Source organism: Equus caballus, chromosome 23, assembly GCF_041296265.1.
Source record: "Equus caballus isolate H_3958 breed thoroughbred chromosome 23, TB-T2T, whole genome shotgun sequence".
Taxonomy (NCBI): domain Eukaryota; kingdom Metazoa; phylum Chordata; class Mammalia; order Perissodactyla; family Equidae; genus Equus; species Equus caballus.
Genome location: NC_091706.1, coordinates 15,229,395 through 15,252,698, shown reverse-complemented (window position 1 = coordinate 15,252,698; position 23,304 = coordinate 15,229,395). Strand labels below are relative to the sequence as shown.

Below are 23,304 nucleotides of genomic sequence, written 5' to 3'. Positions count from 1 at the left end.
TAGTACATTTCATTTAGTCATCTGTCAAGAATCAGGGCATATTTTAGCTCCTGAAAGTGCCATAGTAACTTTCTGGCTTAGCTTTTCTATCAGAATTTCACCAGAAAAAAAACAACTGTACAATAAACAGAAAAGTTATAGGATTTAATTCTTCCACTTGTAAAACACATAAAAAACCAGAATGATTAGTCATATATATGAAAGCTTACATTTTCCCACACATAGCCATGAGGCCTGAAACACATTTTGAGAAAGGAAAGATAAGCTAACCCTTAATGAAGAGGTACAGAGTGGAAGAAGGTGTGGTCATTATTTAACAGAGGAAAATAGTCTTGTTACAGAGCACAAGGGAACAAGATTCAGGAAAGCAGATTTCTAGCATGGTGCACACTCCTTGCAGGCAGGAAGGGTCACTGCAGTATCCTAGTGCCTGGCATGTCACTCGGCCCATACTAAGTGCTCCACAAACATTGACTGGAGGAAGAATGGGTGAGTGAATGGGAGAGTGAATGAGTGAAGGAATGGAGGAGTGGATGGAGCAGTGAATGGAGGAGTGAGTGGACGAGTTAGTGGAGCAATGAATGGAGTGGTGAACGGAGGAGTGGATGGAGCGGTGAACGGAGCAGTGTGTGGAGGAATGGATGGAGCAGTGGATGGAGCAGTGAATGGAGGAATGAGTGGAGGAGTGAGTGGAGCAGTGAATGGAGCAGTGAATGGAGGAGTGAGTGGAGCAGTGAATGGAGCTGCGAATGGAGCAGTGATCGGAGCAGTGAATGGAGGAGTGAGTGGAGGAGTTAGTGGAGCAATGAATGGAGTGGTGAATGGAGGAGTGGATGGAGCGGTGAACGGAGCAGTGAGTGGAGGAATGGATGGAGGAGTGGATGGAGCAGTGAGTGGAGGAGTGAGTGGAGCGGTGAATGGAGTGGTGAATGGAGCGGTGAGTGGAGCAGTGAGCGGAGCAGTGAGTGGAGGAGTGGATGGAGGAGTGGATGGAGCAGTGAATGGAGGAATGAGTGGAGGAGTGAGTGGAGCAGTGAATGGAGTGGTGAGTAGAGCAGTGAGCGGAGCAGTGAGCAGAGGAGTGAGTGGAGCAGTGAATGGAGCGGTGAGTGGAGCAGTGAGTAAAGCAGTGAGTGGAGCAGTGAGTGGAGGAGTGAGTGGAGCAGTGAATGGAGGAGTGAATGGAGGGGTGAATGGAGGGGTGAATGGAGCAGTGAGTAGAGCAGTGAGTGGAGCAGTGAGTGGAGGAGTGAGTGGAGCGGTGAATGGAGGGGTGAATGTAGGGGTGAATGGAGTAGTGAGTAGAGCAGTGAGTGGAGCAGTGAGTGGAGTAGTGAGTGGAGCAGTGAATGGAGGGGTGAATGGAGGGGTGAATGGAGTAGTGAGTGGAGCAGTGAGTGGAGCAGTGAGTGGAGGAGTGAGTGGAGCAGTGAATGGAGGGGTGAATGTAGGGGTGAATGGAGTAGTGAGTAGAGCAGTGAGTGGAGCAGTGAGTGGAGGAGTGAGCGGAGGAGTGAGTGGAGCAGTGAGTGGAGGAGTGAGTAGAGCAGTGAGTGGAGCAGTGAGTGGAGGAGTGAGTGGAGCAGTGAATGGAGCAGTGAGTGGAGCAGTGAGTGGAGCAGTGAGTAGAGCAGTGAGTGGAGCAGTGAGCGGAGGAGTGAGCGGAGGAGTGAGTGGAGCAGTGAGTGGAGGGGTGAATGGAGGGGTGAATGGAGTAGTGAGTGGAGCAGTGAGTGGAGCAGTGAGTGGAGGAGTGAGTGGAGCAGTGAATGGAGGGGTGAATGTAGGGGTGAATGGAGTAGTGAGTAGAGCAGTGAGTGGAGCAGTGAGTGGAGGAGTGAGCGGAGGAGTGAGTGGAGCAGTGAGTGGAGGAGTGAGTAGAGCAGTGAGTGGAGCAGTGAGTGGAGGAGTGAGTGGAGCAGTGAATGGAGCAGTGAGTGGAGCAGTGAGTGGAGCAGTGAGTAGAGCAGTGAGTGGAGCAGTGAGCGGAGGAGTGAGCGGAGGAGTGAGTGGAGCAGTGAGTGGAGGGGTGAATGGACGGGTGAATGGAGTAGTGAACAGGTGAATAAAAGATCTTGTAGGACCCTTGTTGCTCTAACGTTATTATTTTTTATGATTTATTTTCATCTGTCATAGTCTTTTTCAAATAGAACAATTTTACAATTTGAATTCTTTTAGACTTCTCCTTCACGAGAATTTGAGGTATGCTGAGCAAATGGGGGAAAGCAGGGCACGTCCTTTGACGTGTAGGTGTAGGCAGGCAGTGATCACAGGTGCTGAACCTACACCCTCCATTTCTTCCTTATACTTCTGAATATTATTATTTAAAAAACATTTTAATTATAAAGGTAGGGTAATACATATTCATTGATGAAATTTGGGAAACATGCTAATATAAGGAAGAAAATAATAATTACCTGTAATGCCACCACTGCTAACATTTTGGCACATTTCTTCCTATAGATGATGGTTAGATAAAATCATTTGAATTTGGTCCAATATTTCAAAAGTTCATGGACTATACATTTCTACATATTTCAAAAGTTGATGGACTGTTTTTTCTTAATTCAAGTTTTCTACATTTTGAGAATCAATATGGTATAAAAGCTATCATTTCAATCTCTTGACACAAACAGACCCAGACTGCATATTCACCAGCTTCCCCACTGAATAGCCATGGTTAAGTTATTTAAGCATCAGTTCCTTCATCTAAAAAGTAGTGATGATAATAAAAATAACAAAATGCTATTGTACTGATGAAATGGTGTAGTACATATTACGTACTCAGCACTGTGCATGGCACATAATAATCATTCAATAACGTTAACTATCATTATTTATTATTACTCCTATTATTGTAATACAGTGGTATAATTTGGGGAATTTTTATTTTCTTAGAGTTAGTTGTGATTATAATTATGATTACTACTATTGTTATAAGAAAAATATTTTGGTCACTTATATTTTCGTAGAAATCTAGTGAATTCATCCTGCTTTTTTTTTTTCTTGCTGAGGAAGATTCGCCCTGAGCTAACATCTGTGCCAGTCTTCCTCTATTGTTTTGTATGTGGCACACCACCATAGCATGGCTAGTAAGTGGAGTAGGTTCTCGCCCAGGATCCAAAGCCACTGAAGCAGAGCACGTCGATCTTTAACCGCTCTGCCACAGGCCCGGGCACCATTTTGCTTTTTAAGATTTACTTATGACATTGGTCTCTTAGGCATTTTAGTACTCTGATGTCCATGACCAGAAACTTTATTATTCCTTGCTCCTGCAGTTCCTCAGACTTCTCTGAGCTTCTCGTATCCTTTCTGGGATTTCCTTTTCCGGGCGCTCCCTCCTCTGCCCACTGCACTTCTTCTTCTGCTCTTTGTGTATGTCATTCTCAGAGTTTTAAGTGTGACCACTATACAAGCCTGATTTCAGCCCCGAGCTCCAGCCCTGGAATTGGCTTCCTGCAGTGCACTGCCCACTGGATGTTCCTGTCTCCTCAAACATAGCGTGCCCTCCAACCCTTCTCCCACTAGGACCGAAGATGACATCCTGCACCAATTTTCTTAGCCAGAAACCCAGCAGTCCTATTGGCCGCCCCCTCTCGGAACACTCCATATTTGACCAATCACAGTGTCCTGAACGCGCCTTCTTCTCCCGGCACTGCCACCGTTCTGTTCTAGTTCAGTCCTGGCCTTTGTCCGCTGACCTGGCAGCAGCCTCCTAACTGTTCTCCAGCCCCTGGTCCTCACGCCTCAAAACCATCGTGTCCTCTGTTCAATAAGGGGACCCTCTGGAGCTTTCAGCTGAGAATCCCCAGAGGTTTCCTGTCACGTACCCTGTGCAGAGTAAAGTCAATGCCTAGCCTGACACTCAAGGCTTCTGCGACCCGGGATTAACCCTTCTTTCAAGCCCCATCCTTGCTACTTCCTACTTTATGCTTTGGTGGTCAGAAGTGGTCACACACACCATGCTGTTCCATCCGTCCATGCCTTAGGACATGTGGTTCCCTCTGACGGAAATGTCTTCCCCACCTTTCTCCTTGCTAACTCCCATTCCTGTCTTTAGATGTGGCTTCAGTGTCGCCTTCTCCAAGAAGCTTTCCTTAAATCTAACGTTGGGCTAAACCATCCAGTCAGCCTCCTCTGTGCTCACCATTTGATGTTGAAAGTATCCATCCTGACGGCCAGCTTGTCCCGGGATAAGACTGCGCCTTACTTGTCTGGCCCCATACATGACCCCCGGGCAGATGCCTGTGGAAGCAGAGGGGCTCTTCTCCTCCGCCCCCTCCTCCTCTGTTCAGGATTACAGACCTGAGTTGCAGTCATCATAAAAGCTTACTTAAATGTTTGCTACAGAAGGATGCTCCAAATAGGTGTAACTATCTGACAGGTAAGAGGTGACAGGATTACAACTGAAGGTTAGATGGCTGACATTTTCATTAAAGACCTGTCTATGGGAAAGGCCTCAAGTCTCACTGAACTATTCTTTACTTTGGTGCTTAGAAACATCTGATCAGTAATAAAATACACAATAAGATTTAGTTATAAGATGTTACGCCATTCTGGTATGCAAGAGCGCACAAATATCCTATAGAACTCATAAAATTTAAACATAGAAATCAATTTGTAAGAATACATACTGATAACCAGAGTACATGGAGGTGTCCATAAAACCTGGAAACCGGTAAGATTTGATTTTTCGTACAGATTGAAGGTGTCCTTGACGAGATTGTGTGCATTCACCTGTCTGCAGACTTTAGGATGCACTCCACTTGCTTAAGGAGAGCATGGCAAAGCCGCTCATCTCAGCACCACTGAGAATAACTGAGTCTTTGATCCGTTTTATGAAATCGAATTTGTAGAGCTACGAAATCATTAAAATATAGTTTTGACAAACGCCATGTCAAAAAATGAGGGAAGGAGACACTGTGCACCTCAGCAGCCTCTCTTGCTCCTGCGGTGTGCACATTGCACAGCGTTCGGAGGTAGCCCTCCAAAACATCCGCTGCAAGCTTCCTCGGAAAGCAGATCTTTCCCACATCTTTCCCTGCAGTTCCTCTTTAAGAGGTGTCAGCATGGCTGAAAGAATGAAGTGGCTGTACATTGTCTGGCAGCGCTATTGTGTGCTTGACATTTCCATAACAAAAGTGCCACTCGACTTCTCCCCGATTAATGCAGCTCGAGGGCTCTTGTCGTCCTTAATAAAACATTGTTGAAATCATTTATTTAGAGCCCCTGGTTACTAGCGGGAGAATGACCATCTTTGTGCCAAAATATAGTGTATACAGTCCACTATTTTGTAGTAGATCATTCTGTTATTTAAGAAATTGATTAAATGGATGCCTTAGAAGGTATTTATGCTAATAGCGTGTTACTTATGTCATTCAGATAGTGAAGGGTGAACTTTCTCAACTGTCCAGCAGAGGCAATTCCTCAAACAGAATACAGTAACATCCAACTTCACTTAACTCACAGGCTGGGAGACTCACCGGAAACCCAGCCCTCCCAGAACTACTCTCGGGCCACAGGCATTTGGAACACGATGCTCCCCAACGACCTGGCTTTGAGTAGCTGGGAGGAATCCCGTCAACTGACAGCGTTTCTGACGTTCCTTGGTGTAAGAGGTCAAAAAACAAACCATGTATGCTTTTCTTTTTACAGGTTCGAAAAGGGATACGTGAGTTTATGTTTGAGAACTTCCACAGTTGTGCCCAGGAAGCTAATAATGCAAACCCAAAATTTAAAGTAGAAAGATTTTCAATGCGGAGTTCGATGCCTCTGAAAGTTTTCCTGGTGTTTTCCCCCTTTTTAGTCTATACTACACAGCGTGGCTGGGATGGAATGGGGGTGCGAACGCAGCTAATCCACTCAGTGCCATTCCTCTTGACTCTAAAAAGGAGAGACTACTGGTTCTGAGATGTGTCTTCACTCACACGGCCCCCAGTGGGAGAGCCGCAGTGCCCCCGGATGTGCCAGAGTGTGGCGGCCCCTTCAGTTTGCAGCAGTTGGCGCTAGGAGCTGCTGCCTTACTTTTGGAAGTCTGTAGGAGCCCTGCCCACAGGCAGGCATATCCTGCTGCTTAGTACAAGAATTTAGTTCCCTCCAGCCATTTTTCCACTTTACATACACGTATTGCTTGCGTACATTGCTATATATTGTTCAAAACAAACAGAGACCTTACGTTATGCCTATTGTGGTCATATACAAAAGCGTGGCTGTGTGCTTGGGCAAGCAGTGAAGCCTGGGCCTCCCTCTATTTACTGTATGGTCACTGTCAGCTCAATGAACTGCCTCCCTGCTCTCCACCATTGTCCCACACTCCCTTAAACCTTTGTCACCAAAGTGCCTCCAAAGACAAATAAACTGTCACTGAGAATGCAAACCTGGTAACTGGGGAAATGGGAGCAGCCACAAGGACACATGATTTTACGTGAAATCCAGCAGGAGTAGCCCTCAGCCCGGAAGACTGCTGTCAGAAGAGGGGCGCTTCCTGGAGAATGCCCAGGAAAAGCCCAAGGCCTCTCCTCTGTCAGTAACGGCACTTCCAGGCATTCTCCATGAGACATTTGAGACGGCCAAATGTCCAAAATTCCAGCAGGCTCCCCAGAGAGCAGGAGATATTACAGATGTTAACATCTGTAAAAATCCTTTCTGCCTAGGAGCAGATGGCAACACACAACCCCACAGCCCACAGTCGAAGGTCCTAACATCTCAGTAACCTGTTCTGGAATCCACTAGGTGTGTAGAGGGATGAGGGGGCTCCTGGGCTCCAGTGTAGGACTGTTTAAATTAAAATGGACCACTGATCAATGTTCACTTTCTTCCAGGAAGAAAGCCTGAAGCCTCGTGTCCCCTCTCCCCAAGAGTGAGCTGTGTTGATTTATTCCAGGCAGATGCTTTTGACAAGACCCTGTAAAATCAAGTCGTGAGTTTATTGTAGCAGTTAATTATCAGGCCTTTTCTAGTGCTAATGCCTTTTACTTCTTACTGGAGAAAACTGGGTCTTTTACTGGGACAAAGACAACTTTTAGTTAAGAATGTGTTAAAATAACATGAGATGGAGATGATTTAAATATATTTAAGGACAAACCAGGAGCATTGCTAACTCGTGGCTTTGTAAAGAAAGCTGATTTCATTTACAAGTCTCTTGGAAAACGCTTTGTCCCCTTCCCAAAGAAACAAGGCTTTCAGCTTTGTTTTAACAATATGTTTACTCAACCATTCAGGTGACGGGATTCCAGCCACGCACCACTCTCCTAGGCTCGGCTGACACTACAACTGTCTCAGACTTTCTGATGCTGTGCATATACCAATCCTGGTTTTCCATCCAACAAGTGCCTTGAATCCCTCCATAAAAGCTGAGAATAGAGCGAGTTAGAGGCCAAAGAAACCTGGAAAGTAGGGGGTGGGAATGGTGGGAGGAAGCTGGAAGGGGGCACAGCTTCGTTAATTACTTCAGGCAGCCGCGCAATCTGGTTACGTTTTCTCAGCACATGTTAATATCATATAAAGAGACACGAGATCTTGCTAATCTGTCGACCCCTCAGACAAAGTTTATTTGTGGTGACTTTTAAACTCCTGACTTGCCTTCCAATCACCGAGTTTAAAATGAAAAGCTTTAAATAAACACCAGGAATAGAAGATAAATAAACTTTTTTTCCCCCTTGCAAGTGCCTAGCTTGGCGAGGTTCAGACTCAAATCCCCAGAGGACAGAGCGCTCTCTTTTGTGTTAATGTTTAAAAGATTTTCCAATGCCGGAGTTTATTCCTACTGCAAACATTTCTATTTACAAGGTCAAGTGTATCAGCACTCGACACAGCTTAAGAGTGTAATTATTTATCTAAGGGCGTTTGAGTGTAGATCAGTAGCTCTGGCAGGAGCCCAGCCTCCAGCCCACTGCTAAACAACTCCTCACAACAATATTGCAAGTTCTGGTAATTGTTCCTCTCCCCAGTGTGTTTACTTTAGCCCGCCTGAATGTTTTGTAACAAAATTTTGTACTTTTTCACCCAAAGTGTGAAAATGACTTTGAAGTACTGAGTCTCGCAGGTTTCCTAAGACCTATTGGTAACAGATGTTATTGGCATGTTTGATTGTATGAGAACATTTAGGAGCCAGAGGACAGTCACTCCCTGGGGGTGGAGGGGTGGGGGAGGGGGGGTCCAGCAGTAAAGGAGGAGGGGAAAGAGATGTCTGGGTTACCCCCAAATCACGTAAAGACACTATTTTTCGAGTTCTCTGCACAAACGTAAAAACCAATGGAGGCCAATTACATCTTTTTAGCTGCCTCATTTACAGATGTCTAATTGTTCATTAAATTAAAGGCAGAAATAATAGCCCTCATTTCTCGTCTTATACTGTATTTTAATTTCAGTTGATGGTTGATAGATTCCCAGTGGCCCCTCCACCCCCCTCCTCATCCATTATTGGGTTAACCACAATGTAACTCTGGAAAGAAACTACACCATATTCATTATTTAAAACTCTTTACTGATGTACACATTTTAATAGAACAAATTAAAAAAATACACAAAGCCATAGTTATTTAAAACATAAGACTTTTTTTTAAATGATGTCTATAAAAATACAATGTTTAAGGCAGTTTGGAAATGCATTTATACATTTCTACAATGTCCATAAATTCTCTTGAAAATAAGAATGTTAACTCCAAATCTATAAAATACACTGTACACTTTCAGACTGGTCTGGATGGAGCACATGTCACAGCGGACTGTGGGGCTGGCTCCCTGGTGGCAGACAGACTCTATACATTTCAGGGAGGAAAGGTGGAACATGGATGCAGATTTAAAATTTTTAATTTCTTTTTAAAAATAAATTATTTCTGCAGCATACAATTTATAAAAATTCTATATACAAAGTACAGCAACTGGTAACAAATCCCAGTTTTAATCCACTTTATCTAAGAAGTACCAGGGCTTAGCACCCCGATAAAAGCAGAACATATGTTCTCCGTATGTTTGTGCATACAACTTCTTGATTTAAAGAACAAAAATGACAACAAAACAAACATCATAAAGAGGCTTTCATAGATGGCAGTGCAGAGCTCTTTTAAATAAAAAGTTGCATTGTTCAACACCACTGGCAACTCTTTCGACCAGCATTTTTTGACCCTTAATCCTAAATGTGCTAAGAGATCAGAGTGGTGGCAACGGAATTAAGGTCAAGGGCTCAAAGTTATCCCAAACTAATTCAGGAATATTAACCCCTTCCCATCCCTCCCCCCTAAACGAGAACTGTGGGCGCTGATACCAAGAGTGAACGAATGCATCGGGTAACTGGGACTTTTCTGTCTACTTACGATTGCAATGTCCTCACTGGCCACAATAAAGTCGATACAGGCACTTTCCCTCCCGCCCCCACAGGAAAAATGCTAACAAACAGACAGCCCCTTTGCAAATAGAAATCCTCCTTCCATCCCCCTGCTCCAAGCCCAGTCGCTTGAAACTTGTTAAGGCCCCACTGGTCAGCATCCTCTCTTTGGAGTCCAGGACTATGGTGCTGTCCCCCTAACACCCGCTTCACCCCTGGAGTCCTGAACTCTAGCTAGGCCGGTTTCTGCACGGCAGACGAGGTGGGAGTGTCTGGAACCCGGAATGGGGGCAGGGGAGAATGTCCAAGAAGTCATGCTCGGGAGACGAGACGCGGGAAGCGCCAAGAGTCACGGCGAGGAGACCCGCTAGGCAAAGTCGAAAGCGTTTTGGAAAGTATCCCCAACCATTCCCTCTGTCCCCAAGCCACAGGTGTCCTGGCGCGGGCCCTCCTGCAGCGAACGGCGGGGGCGCGAGGGCTAAAAGGGCAGCGGGAGCAGCAGCAGCAAGATGGAGGCGAGCGGGGTCCAGGCGCCTCGGGGCGCCGAGCGGCCGCCGCCGCCGCTCCCGCGCCCCGGCCCGTAGGGCAGGTCCCCGCGGCCGCCCGCCGCAGCAGCGCCGCCGCCCGGGCGCGGCGGGTGCGGGACGCCGTCGTCGTCGTCCAGCGGCTGCTCTCCGCCCGCGCCTCCCGCGCGCTGCTCGTCGTCGTAGTCCTCGTCGTAGTAGTCGTCCAGGCCCCCGTCCGAGCCGCTGCTGCCCGGGCCATTGCCCAGCTCGGCGCCGAAGCACAGGCGGGCCATGTTCTCCTTGACCGACTCGCAGATGGGCCGCTCCAGGCCATCGCACACGCAGTCGTTGAGCAGCGCCGCCTTGGGCACGGCCAGCATGTCCTCGATGACGGTGCGGCACTCGTCGGTGCAGCGCAGCCCGTTGAAGAGCTTGCCGCAGTAGGTCAGGTAGCGGCTGAGCGCCAGGTTGCAGCGGCTGTCGCGATCGCAGCGCCGCCGGGCCTCGGTGCAGCCCATGACCCCGCCCGCGCCCGGGCCGCCCGCGCCGCCGCCGCTCGTCCGGGGCAGGCACGGCTCAATGGCGCGCTTGGTGGACTTGCAGTTCTCATCCTGCGCGCAGTCACAGTCCTCCAGGGCGGGCCCGCGGCGCGTGTGGTTGAGCTGAATAAGGGCCGAGATGCAGTGGCTCGGGCAGCGCCAGCGCGAGGAGAAGGAAGCGGCCGAGGCCGGGAAGGCGGCGGCGGCGGCGGCGGCGGCCCCCGGCGCGTCGCCCCCTCCGCGCTGCGCCAGCACCGGCGCGCACGCCTCGGCGTACTGGTTGTAGGCGTAGCTGCACTCCGGCTCCCCCTGGCACTGCAGCAGCGCCTGCCAGCAGATGAGGCGGCGGCCGTGCGCCAGCCCCGAGCCCCGCGGCGCCGAGCCCAGCAGCTGCAGCAGCGCCATCAGGCACAGCCAGGCGCCCGGCACGGTCCCCCCGCGGGCCCCGCCGCCGCCGCCCAGCAGCCCTGCCACCATCGCGGGCAGCGGCGGCCGCCGGGCGAGGAGGGGAAAGGAGATGAGGCGCGGGCAGCGGCGGACGCGGAGCCGGCGGAAAAGTTTGCCCCAGTCCTGCCAACCTCTTGCATGAGTGTTTTCATAAATCCATGCGCGCCGCTTGCTGGTGCCCCGCTGCTTGCAGAAGGTCGGGTCTCGCTCGGGCTGCGGCTGCTTCCTCGAAAGGCACAGCCGCGAAGAGCCCCTCCGGTCGGCCCCTGGCGGTGGCGGGAGGCGCTCACTGCCGCCCCGGGGGGCTGCGGGCCGCGGGGCCGCGGCGGGGCTGCAGGACCGCGCGGCGCCGCGGGTGCATTTTCCGTTGTGCGGCCGCGGCGGCTCCTTCCTCCCGGGCTCAGCGCCGCGCCGCCGCCGCCGCTGCCGCCGGGGGCTCTCGCATCGCGCCGCTTCCTGGCTGGGTCCGTGCGCTGCCCGCCTTCCCGCGGCCCGGCCGCCCGCGTCCCCTCCCCCTCCGCCCGCGGCGACCCCGGTCTCCACCGAGCTCCGGGGAGCCCTTTCCGGGCGGCGCGGGGAGAACCAGAAACTCGGCGCGGCCGGAGAGCGGCTCCCGGGCTTCCCTCGGCGGCGGCTTCTCGGGTGACAAGGAGCCCGGGGAGCGGATCCGCTGAGCCCGGCCGCGGACTCGCTCGCAGCGAGGCTTTAAATACAAAAGTGGGCCGGGAGCCCCCGCGTGGTGCCGCGGTGCCCCCTCATTATGCATGCATGGAAAAGCAAACAAACAAAAACATTAGCAACGCTCCTCCGGCTCGCCGAGCCCCGGCCCCGCGCGCTCCGAGCCGGCCCGCTTTCTCCTTTCTCCACTCTCTTTCGCCCTTTGCTCGGCCCCCTTTCCCGGCTTTTCGAGATGCTATTGGTTCTGGCTGTTGTTGTTGAAACTTTTTTTTTTTTTTTTTTTTTTTTTACGAGCCGCTGGAGTGGGGTTGCGGAGTGGGGGAGGGCGGGGAGGGTGGTGGGCAGCTCACATTCAGGCATTCAGGGCTTGAAAGGAGCGGCTTAAGGAGCCTGACAGAGGCCCGGGAGCTCCTCCTACTCTTAAGGAGGCTCGGATAGGGAGCCCCTGCTCGCGCACAGAACCAGCGGGCAGGCCTCAGGGGCAGCTGTTTGCATCCGGCTCGGTCATGGGCCTTTTTGTTTGGTTCTTTTTCCTTTTTTCCTTTTTGTGGAAATTTTATTAATTCTTCCTGGCCCCAATCTGTGCCGTCGATTGGGTTCAGAATTTAGCTTGTTTTTCGAGCTCCCCATCTTTGAGTCCTGAGCATCCTAGGGGGGAGAGAGAAATCAGAGGACTTAATGTGGGACTTTGAAACTTAAAAAAACCCCACAAAACCCAAAAGCACACAAGAAAGAGGCACACACTTTAGTTAGGGGGGTGCTGATGAGATATTTACAACCTAGCCCCCCAAGTGCCCGGGTCCCAATTTGCTGATCTGGCAGGTATGGTCCTTGAGCCAGCATCCTCGTCGATTGCAAGAAATCCAATCAACCAAATTAATTTTTTAGGAATATACATTTCTAACATGGACAGTGATGAAAAAATAATAGCATTAAAAATCTTTAGGAATGTTGAGCAGTACCATCTGGCCGCAGTCACAACATAAAAGAGGGGCTAAGTTGGCACGCACCGAGGTTTCTATTAAACTGTAAGTTTCCGTCTGTCGCAGGCTCTGAGGGGAGCCGCTGGGCACAGCAGCCTCTGCAGCCCCGGCGCGGGAGTCGGCGAGCTACCTTAACTGCGGCGCAACGCAGCCTTCCACCGCCAGAGGCAGCGGGCGTCTGCGGCCTGTCAAAAACTGGCGCTTTTTTCCTCCCCTTTCCGTGGAGAGACTATCAACTCCATCTGTCACAAAAATTAAGGCTAAATCTCCTCTCCAGAAGCAGAGGGAGCCGGGGCTCCAGTGAGCGCAGAATCGGGCGGTCTGCCTCTGCCCGGAGGCCAAGTGAATTTGAAATGGCAAAAGTCAGATCCCAGCCGCAGCCCACGCGGAGTGAGCAGGCTGCGGGATAGTCTGCTCCAGAGCCGGCTGCTGCGTCCCCCAGGCGCGGGCTCTGCACCTCTGCCACCGCCAAAACTAAGCGAAAGAGACCTTGAAAGGACCAGGTTGAGGTAAGGAGACCATGCTGCTCTGACTTGCGTCGTAGAAAACATACAAACAATAATATTAATCCATATTTTTTAAAAAATTAGAAAGGCTGCAACTGTGTGGCCCATTTTCCAGGCTCTGGGTTTTGCCTTTGTTTGGAGCTGTAATCTCAGTCCTGCCAGGAGGGCTTGGACAAGCCACACTCCTCCTCTGTCACTCAGATCCTTCACATGTAAGGTTCAAGGCCAGATTAGACACTTGAACAAGTCCTTTCATCTTTAGTGCTCTGTGATTTCAGACTCATAAGAACAAGGTCAACATTCGGCTGTGTCTGTAAGCCAGTGTTTGCTGAGTTCCTTTAGAATGGTGGGCCTCAGACCTCATGAGCATGAGACTTGCCTGGTGGCCTTGTTAAAACCCAGATCGCTGGCCCGCTCCTGGAGTTCCTGATGTGGTAGGACTGGTGGGGCCCAAGAATCTGCATTTCTAACAAGTTCTCAGGGGATGCTGCTGCTGCTGCTGCTGCTTGTCTGGGGACCATACTTTGAGAAGCACTGCTCTGGAGGTCCATGCCTTTTTGTTGTTGTTGTTTGTAAAACCTGCCCATCCTGGCCTTGAGACAGCTCTCAGTGAGCTGTACGGGGCTCGACAGCTTGTCTGCTTGGAGGATACCTCGGCCCCGCAGTCTCATGGTGTCACAGGCCTGTGGGGCTATCAGCTGCCTGATAGACCACGCCCGAGAAAGAGGCTACCAGGAGATGGGAGCAAGAAGGGCCCCCGCTCCTGTGAGCCCCAGAGACCGTGAGGACCACTGTGCCTCACGTCTGGGTTTCCATTCATAGCCACCAGACCTCCCTCCTAGCCCAGACACTAATCCCCCGTCACTCCGTATATCACTTAAACTGAGTTGGTTCCTTTTACAAGTCTGTCTCCCACCCCTTCCCTCTTCCCCGCCCCCCCCCCGCCCCCAAATCCCCACCTCCATGGGGGAGCTTTCACTCTGTTCTCCGAAAAATCTTCCGCATCCTCCACCTGCTTTCAGAGCTGGATCTTCACCTTTTTGCACCAACTAAAATCTGGCTGGAATCTACAGAATGGGAGAAAATATTTGCAAACCACATATCCGATAAGGGATTAATATCCAAAATATATAAGGAACTCATACAATTCAATAGCAAAAAAAAATCTGATTAAAAAATGGACAAAGGACTTGAATGGACAGTTTTTCATAGAAGACATACAAATGGGCAACAGGTACATGAAAAGGTGCTCAGCATCAGGAGGGAAATGCAAATCAAAACCACAATGAAATATCACCTCATACCTGTTACAATGGCTATTATCAAAAAGACAAGAAATAACAAATGTTGGCAAGGACGTGGAGAAAAGGGAACCCTTGTGCACTGTTGATCGGAATGTAAATTGGTGCAGCCACTATGGAATACAGTATGAAGAGTCCTCAAAAAATTAAACATAGAACTACCATGTGATCTAGCAACCCCACTTCTGGGTATAAATCCAAAGAAGATGAAATCAATATCTTGAAGAGATATCCACATTCCTGTGTTCATTACAGCATCATTCACAATAGTCAAGACATGGAAACAACCTAAGTGATCAAGGGACAAGGAATGGATAAAGAACATATGATATATGTACACAATGGAATATTATTCAGCCGTAAAAAAAGAAGGAAATCCTACCATTTGTGACGTCATACATGGCCCTCAAGGGCATTATGCCAAGTGAAGTAAGTCAGAGAAAGACAAATACTGTATGATGTCACTTATGTATGGAATCTAAAAAAGCCAAATTCATAGAAACAAAGAGTAGAAGGGTGGTTTCCAGAGGCTGGAGGGTGGGGGCAACGGGGAGACGTTGGCCAAAAGGCGCAGACTTTCAGCACAGGTAACAGTGCTGTGTCGTGTACTTGAAAGCTGCTGTGAGAGTGGGGCTTTAATGTTCTCACCATGACAACGAAATGGAAAGTATGTGAACGGAGGATGGGTTAACTAACCTTATTGGTAAATGTCTACGTATATGTTTATCAAATTGTCACATTGTACACTTTAAACTTGTACATTGTTATATATCAATTATATCTCAATAAAGCTGGAACCAACAACCACCCCCCAGCTGGCCCTTGTAGGCACAGCCTCCGCTTGAGCCCTGACAATTCCTTGGCTGATTTTCCTTCATGACCCACAACTCACCAGACCTTGAAGTCAGGTACACAGGCTTGTTGTTCCTCCTTTGTTCCCACTTCCAAACTATTTTCTTCCTCCGCCCTCGAAATCTCTAGCTTCCTTCAACAGTGTGCTGTCAGCTCCTCCAACAGCTACCTACTGACTTTCCCTCTACCTAGCCCTTCCCAGCCAGGAGTGCTCACGGGAACCACAGAAGACAGAAAAGGAGTTGAGTGGCTCTTTCCTCAGTCCTCCCAAGGATGACACATAACCTCTCAGGACACAGAGGAGAGAAGTTAGTCTATCACATACAGTGGAGGCTGTGTCAGTCAAGAAGTGTCTGCATGAGACAGACGAAAGATTTCTTACAGAGAGGAGACCTTCCCCAGCTGTGGGAGTGGGCGGCAGGCGGTGCGGTCTGTTGCTTCTGCGGCTGGTATCCAGCCCGAATTCACTGTGGGTTGGTCAGATAGACAGTTGCGAAGGAAACCTGGGATAAATTGGAAGCTGTGAGGAAAACTGGAACCAGAGCGGGTGAACTGGCACTGGCGTCTCCCTCATTGCTTCCAACCTCCATGCCACAGGGGATGACCTCCCAGGAGGCCGGGCCCTTCCCTGTGGAGCTGACATGCTCTTTGTCCAGGACGGAGGAGCTGAAGTAGGAGAGCTGGAGGCAGCTGAGGAAGCTGAGGTCCAGTGCTGGCCCATCCCAGCCAAGGAGAGCTTCGAGTCAGCACGCAGGGTGCAATTGCCACAGGCTCGGGCCTCCACCACCTTCACAGGATAAACACAATGTGGCTGCTGCTTCGCTTCCTCCTTCCGGGTCTGGTGTAAAGTTTCCCTTGTGGCCGACACTCCCATGGAGCTGCACAGGGATGGGGATCCTGGGAAACAGAGTTGCATCTCAGCTCTGTTGACGTAGTACTGGGCCGCCACAGACTTCAGGCGTAATTCCCTCGGGCATGCACTCCTCATGGTCTCAGCCTCTGGCTTGCTGTGTTTCCCTCCAGACTACTCTTACCGTTCATGACAACCTCGGCCTCTTAGCTCCTTGACTTCCTCACATTCACCCGACTCTCACTCGTACCCTAGACCAAGGTACTAACAGAACCACATCCCTCGAAAGGCTCTAGTTCGGAATCTCTAATTGGAGCGTCGTTTCACTGACCGACACCTCCTGTCTTTCCATTCCCCTCTCTCGGAGACGTCACCTCTCACCTACGCAGGCCCTGGCCTTTGTGATTACTTCTCCCTCTGCCGCCTCAGCTCCCTGAGAGCTTAAAGAATATGGAATAGTTCTGAAGGTTTTACACGTGGAATGATATTCCCAGAGCGTCGAGTGGTTCGATGAAAGAATGACAGAGTCAAAGATGGGTACTACTTACCCCTGGTGCGTCAGCAGTATGGCAGACAGGAAGCAGTAGTAGGAGGGCTCTGCCCTTCGGGGCCTTAGCAGTGTGTCAGCTGACCACTGGGGGACTTTGAGGAGGTCCCCACTGAGCAGAAGTTTCAAGTCATAGGCACCCACTCACCTGTTCTGTTTATTTATTTTTGTTTTTATAACCAGTGAATATGAATACTTTGTGGCAGACACCCAGTGGAAACCAAGCAACATCTACTCTAGAATTCTATATTCTACCTCATGTCCTGAATGTCCACCCCATTCTTCTGCTTTCTTAAGAGGAATGAATTCTTGGGAACAAAGCAGAAGGATGGGAATCGCATGAGGAAGGGAAGCAGATTGGTGCACAGTAAAGTTGGGTCACTCCCACAACTGAAGATCTGGGACTTTCCCCTGAACCCCATCTTTCCTTCTATCTCCCTCAAGGACCATCTCCACACCCTTGAGTCTCATTAATTCCTTTTAAGAAAATGTCTCTCATATCCAACCTTCCTGTCTTCTCATTGCCCTGGTTTCTTTGAGGTTTTCACGATTGCTGACCACTAGTTATTTCCCACCTCTTTCTCCAAACCAGAGGTTCTTAACCAGGCAAACATCTCAGAGTCCCTTGGGAGACTCTTTCAAAGTCTGTGTACCTGCACCAACTCCATGACACTTGAATGCCTCCCCAGGGGCCCAGGAGTGTGTATTTTGAAAAAAATTACAAGGGTATATTTCTGCTTAAATAGTGGTTCCTAGACTTTAGGATTTCATAGATTAGTTCATTTTTAAAAAGATTGGAATATCTTTGAAAAAAGATACCAACTTTTAAATTGTGTCAAATATTAACAAACAAAAATCCTTACTACCATCTATTAACACTAGTATTTTATTAAGTAAAGGGGATTTTAAACCCCAGAGACAGGGAGGGAATGACTGGAGAACAGACGCCTTTAAATTGAATACATCTAGATTTTTAAAGAACTTAATACATTGTCTTATTGTTTTGTCTCATTTCAACGTAAACTTACTACATAAGAGAAACTTTGTCAGAAAGTTTTGCATCCTCAGATGGCATTCTGGAATCCCCACTCTAAAGTAATTATCCACGTTGCTGCTAACATACCTCTGACCAAATCGCTACTCCAAATAAAATTGTACAGGGACTCTTTAGGCAAGCGCCCAAAGTCCTTACCATCATCACAAGAGGTAACCGTTTGGAAGACCAATGCCAAATACTTCCCCCCATCTATTCCTGCCTGTGCCCTCAAACACACATACATGTACACACATACACGTGCTCTCACATGCATGCACTCACGCACATGTATACACACATGTGTGTGCATATATGTTCACACATGCACACAAGTATCTGCAAACTGGCATTTCTCTTCTGAGTGTTCATCATGGCACCTCCATCCTCTCTTTCATCTCGGGCATTTAGCATGCTGGTCTCTTTATGGGACTATGGAGAGGGTCTCTCCGTAGCCCCCCCATTCCCCGGATAATGCATGTAATGTCATCACCCCTCTCTATGTGCATATCCTCTCTGTAATGTCGGTCGGCAGCTCACCTCCCAGCTTTCTCCTCGTGTGTGGTTGGGTCTCAGGGTCAGATGGGCCAATGACTGAGTGGCAAGGCTGTTTTGGGGGCCACCAGCACAGGTGCAGACACCATAAGCGTGAGATACATCAGCGTTTCAAAATAACAGCACTCTAAGACCAAAATAAATTTATTCTAGAGACCCAAATACAGGAAATGTAGCCACATAATCTACACTAATAAATTAAAAGAGAAAAAGATATGATCATATCAAACAATGCTGAAAAGACATACAATAAAATCAGTAGCCATTCTTAATAAAAACCCCAGATAAAGGAGGAATAAGTAGAAACTAATTATATAAAACATACCAACCAGAAACCCACAGCAAATATGTTAAACTACAAAATGCTAGAGCCATTTGAATTAAAATTGGAGATAAGACAGGAATAGTCAACAGCGTTAGTATTTAATATTTCTTTAGAAATTTTAACAACTGTAATAAGACCCACAAATGCAATGATAGACATAAAAATTGGAAAAGAAGATATAAAACTCTCTCTTTTAGCAAACACGGCCAACATCACTGTGCTCGTCACTATTTTCAGTTCTCACCTTTTCTTGGCCACACAGAAGACTACCCCACTCCCTTGCAGGTGGGCAGGGCTAGCTGCAGCCAACAGGCCGAGACTGGAGGTGACTGCTAAGACAAGGCATGTGTACCCTCCAGTCCTCTCTTTCTGTAAGTGCTGGACCTGGAAGGCTCCAGCTGTCACGGGCGTGGGAGGGAGGGCAGCCGGGATGCAAAGCCGACACTTGGAGCAGAGGTGCCCGGCGCCCACATCAGTTTTGCATAACTGAAAAAAAATTCTACTGTGATAAACCCCTGAGATTTTAAAGTTATTTGTCACAAGAGCATAACTTGGCCCACCCCTAACTGAAACAGCTAACGGTATGATGCGTGCTTAGAAAACCCAAGAGGCACTTGATAAAAAATTACTAAATTTAATGAGAAAATTTGGCAAAGTGCCTGTATACTATATGAATATAAAAATAGCTTTTCTGTACTCTAGACATAAGCACTGAGAGAGGAAAAATGGAAAAACACTTCATGTATAATTGTGACAAAAGATATAAAATATTTAGAAATAAATTTTACAAGGAAGACTTTGGATCTATATGAATAAAGCTATAAAATATTATTCTAAGAACTAAAATAAGATCTGGATACATAGAAAAGGATACTTATAATAAAATGTTAATTCTCCCAAATAATATATAAATTTGGTGCAATTCCAGTTCAAATCCCAACAGGTTTTTTTCTTGGAATTGGATGAAATTATATTAAAATTCATATGGAAAAATTAATGACTAAAAATTCTTAAGAAAACTATAAAACTGAAATGAGAGGTCAGAACATATGATGCAGCCTTAATAATTAAACCAATCTGGTACTGATTAAACCATAATCTTTGTCATATACTAACGTCACAAAGATTATGGTTTAGTCAGTGGGAAAAGTATGGTCTCCTAAGTAAAAGATGCTGGCAAAACTGGCCGTCCATTTGGAAGGAAATGTGAAAGTAAATTCCAGATTAAAACTTAAATATAAAAAAGTAAGATAATAAAAATTACATAAGAAAATCTAAGCTATGACATATAACCTAGAACTTATAACCAAGACTGAAAAATCAGAGGATACAGAAGAAAAGGATAAATATTTGACTATATAAAAAATTAAGAGGTTGCATATGGAAAAGATACCAGAGACAAAGTCAATAAACAGACACATCACAGATCTGGGAAAAATATTTATAAAGTAGATGACAAAAGACTAATTTTTTTAATAAGCAAAAAGTTCTTATGAAAATAAGAAAAAGATAGTCTAAGAGAAAATGAGGGAAAGATGTAAATAGACAATTCATAGAAGTGTAAATCCAGATATCAACAAACAAGTGAAAAAACGTTTACATTAACTAGTAGTCAGCGAAAGGAAGTTAGGAAACACTGAGCTATCACTTCAACCCCCACTAGACTGGACCAACGAAGTTGCGACAGCACTGTGACAGCTGGGTCTCCGAAGGAAGCCTTCACACGTTGCTGGCGGAAATGTGAATGCTTTCTGGAAGGCCATCTAGCTACACCTTTAAAATGTGAAATACATACACCATTTGTCCCAGCCCACTCCTGAGAATTCTTCCAATAACAATACAAAAAAAAAAAAAAATCTGGTAAGAAAAGACGCTGCATATATTGCAATCTCCATAGAAATAATTACTTTTTTCCCCAAAAGTTCTGGAGAAAGTGCTGGAACCTCATTTGGTGTGGGTGGTACACGCACGTACCTTAGGCCTGAGAGAGAGGTTTGAAAACCAAGGGTGCCATGGGAAGAGAGGGCGCCGCGCACCCGGCTCGCCAGCCTGCTCCGCGGGGGGCCGGTGAACGTCGGAGCAAGCATCCGGATGCTTTCATAGCAATTGAGAAGAGTAACGTAACGTCTACGGCATGTCATGATAAAAGCTGGGGCTCCTACTTTGAAGGCATCATTTAACTTGGACACACGGGGTGCAGTGTCTTTTCCTCGCTGCAGACGGTGACCCTTCCACGCGAAAGCCCAGAGAGGCGCCTCGGCGCGGAGCAGGTGGCGCTAGTGCAGCCCCGGGATGCGCCGCGGGCCTGACACGGTTGCAGCGGGTGCTCACCAAGGGACGCCCTCCACCCTCACTAGAGAGAGCCGGTAATTTTGCCGTCTTCGAGTTGGGGAAACGGCTGTCCCACCACGTGGCCTGTTCGCGGCCGCGATGAGGAGGCGAGGGCCCGCTGTGCGCACCGTCGGGGGCAGAGCAGCCTCGGCCGCAGGGGCGCTGGCGGCTCAGGTCACCGTGCAGGGCAGGTCTCCGTTTTTATTTTCACTTCTTTTACAGCAGTATCTATCTGTGACCGACGGGAACAACAATCCGGCCTTTCACCACCGGTAGCTGGAGCAGCTCTGTGCTGTATATTGATTCTAGTTATTTTCTTTCATTTCAGAGGCAAGTAAGTTGTTAGATGCGGGAACTTAAGGACTCGTCACCGTGTGAAGACTGATGCAGATGTAAAGAAAACCTCCTGATTCTTCAAAGAACGTCGTTAAGAACTCCAAGATGCAGAAGGGCAGCACGACCCAGCTTTCTCCGTCGCCCTCGGAGCAGGCAGAGCAGCTGTCCTCGAAGGGGCAGGACTCAATCGAGATCCCGGCTGGGTGTCAGCATGGGAACAACCGGAGGAAACCCCGCCAAAGCAGCAGGCTCTCCCGTCCTCTGCAAACTCGACGTTCATACCTTCCGAAGACGCGATATTCGTGGCACAGAGGGTTAAAGCCCTAACAGCCCAGCGGAGTCCGGCGAGGCACAGGCCGCGCCGCAGGTGGGCGGGACCGGTTTGTACCCTGATGTTTCCAAGACGCGCCTCGTCCGCGTTTGGACGGACGCCGGACGTTCTCCAGGGACGGCGGGCTCTCCAACGGGTGGTGGAGAATGTTTCAAAGCCATGCCAGGCCTTGTTTTAAAATCGTGTTTTTCACTATTGAAATAAGGAAGAAACTTTTTCATAATTCTGGACAAACTGTTCTCTAAATAAAAATAGCAGAATTTGTAAAGACATCAATTGTCTTAAAAAGTTGCTTTTTTACCTCGTGAGGATCTATATGACCACGATAAGCTTCCAAACAAATTGTCAACAACAAAAATACCTATCAACAGGCAAGTATAATTTGTGGCTAATGCTCCTCAAACAATTTGGGGGAAAACATTAGAATTGCTTATAGTTGTCATAAAGTATCCTGGAGAGAAAAATCTGTGATCTTAGATTGATAAAGATTACAAGCCAAGGGGCCAGGCTGGTGGTCCAGTGGTTAAGTGTGCACTTTCCGCTTGCACAGCCTGGGGTTCCCCGGTTCAGATCCCGGTACGGACATGGCACCGCTTGGCAAGCCATGCTGTGGCAGGCGTCCCACATATAAAGTAGAGGCAGATGGGCATGGATGTTAGCTCGGGGCCCGTCCTCCTCAGCAAAATGAGGAGGATTGGCAGCAGTTAGCTCAGGGCTAATCTTCCTCATAAAAAAAAAAAAAAAGAAAGAAAAGATTACAAGCCAAGGGCCACTCTGTGGTGGACTGGTTAAGTTCGCACGCTCAGCTTTGGTGGCCCAGGGTTTCCCTGGTTCAGATCCTGGGCGCGGACACGGCTCATCAGGCCATGCTGAGGCAGCGTCCCACGGAGCACAACTAGAAGGACCCACAACTAAGGTATACAACTATGTATTGGGGGGGCTTTGGGGAGAAGAAGAAGAAAAAAAGAAAGAAAGAAAATTGGCAACAGATGTTAGCTCAGATGCCAATCTTTAAAAAAGAAAAAGCTATCTAATTCTTTTTAATGAAATCAATATTGCAGGACTTTATCAAATACATCACTGATGAGTTCACACTCTTCCTACACTTTAAATCTGCTTTCACGTTTACCTGCTCGTTTTTCACTGAATTTGCTTCAGTCGAAGCCAACACATTATCTATGGAGTACCTGCTGTGTGTTCCAGGAAGCAGGAGGATTTTTTTGTCTTCCACCTTTGTTGTTGTGCTTTTTCTTTTTCTTTTTGTTATTAATAGACAATTTCTTTTAAAGCACTTTTAGGTTTACAGAAAAACTGATGGGAGGGGACAGAGTTGCCACATATTCCCCCTGCCCCTCCCCCTGCCCAGTCTCCCTGATTATTTACAGCTTTTATTAGTGTGGTACGTTTGTTACAATCGGCGAACCAGTAATGGTATTTATTGTTAACTAAGGGCCATAGTTTGCACGAGGGTTGTTCTTTGTGCTGCACACTCTACAAGTTTTGATGGATGTATAATGTCATGTATTCCCCACTGTAGTGCCACGCAGAACAGTTTAACTGCGCTGAATCCCCCAGAAGCATTTTGTTTTAACCCAGAAGTCCCCTTAAGCCCACTCTTCTCGTGCATACCTTCATTACTTAAGGCTTCCACATTTAGTATTTCTTTTCTCTCCATTAAAAAAATAAAGTGAGGACATACATGCCACTTAAACCGAAAAGTTGTACACATCTCCCCAAACCATTGATACTGATACAATCCTTCGAGGAGTTCAGTTATCTATCCCGGGAACACTCACCGAGTTCTCCCCGGGTTGGCGCTCTGTCCCAGTGGGCCTCCCGTGCAGGGAGTTTGGGAGAGG

The 23,304-nt window shown here is 48.1% G+C and overlaps 2 protein-coding genes across 2 annotated transcripts; one reads left to right on the top strand and one right to left on the bottom strand.

The window, feature by feature from the left end:
* The first annotated feature begins 577 nt into the window (after positions 1 to 577).
* Positions 578 to 9,696, top strand: LOC138920272 (uncharacterized transmembrane protein DDB_G0289901-like). The gene is made up of 2 exons (XM_070248113.1): positions 578 to 1,045; positions 9,583 to 9,696. Exons 1-2 carry the CDS (start codon positions 578 to 580, stop codon positions 9,694 to 9,696), a joined length of 582 nt encoding a protein of 193 aa, XP_070104214.1.
* GAS1 (growth arrest specific 1) lies at positions 8,465 to 20,298 on the bottom strand. Its single transcript, XM_023627111.2, has one exon. It carries the CDS (start codon positions 10,845 to 10,847, stop codon positions 9,804 to 9,806), a length of 1,044 nt encoding a protein of 347 aa, XP_023482879.1. The 5' UTR covers positions 10,848 to 20,298; the 3' UTR covers positions 8,465 to 9,803.
* Between the last annotated feature and the right edge of the window lie 3,006 nt (positions 20,299 to 23,304).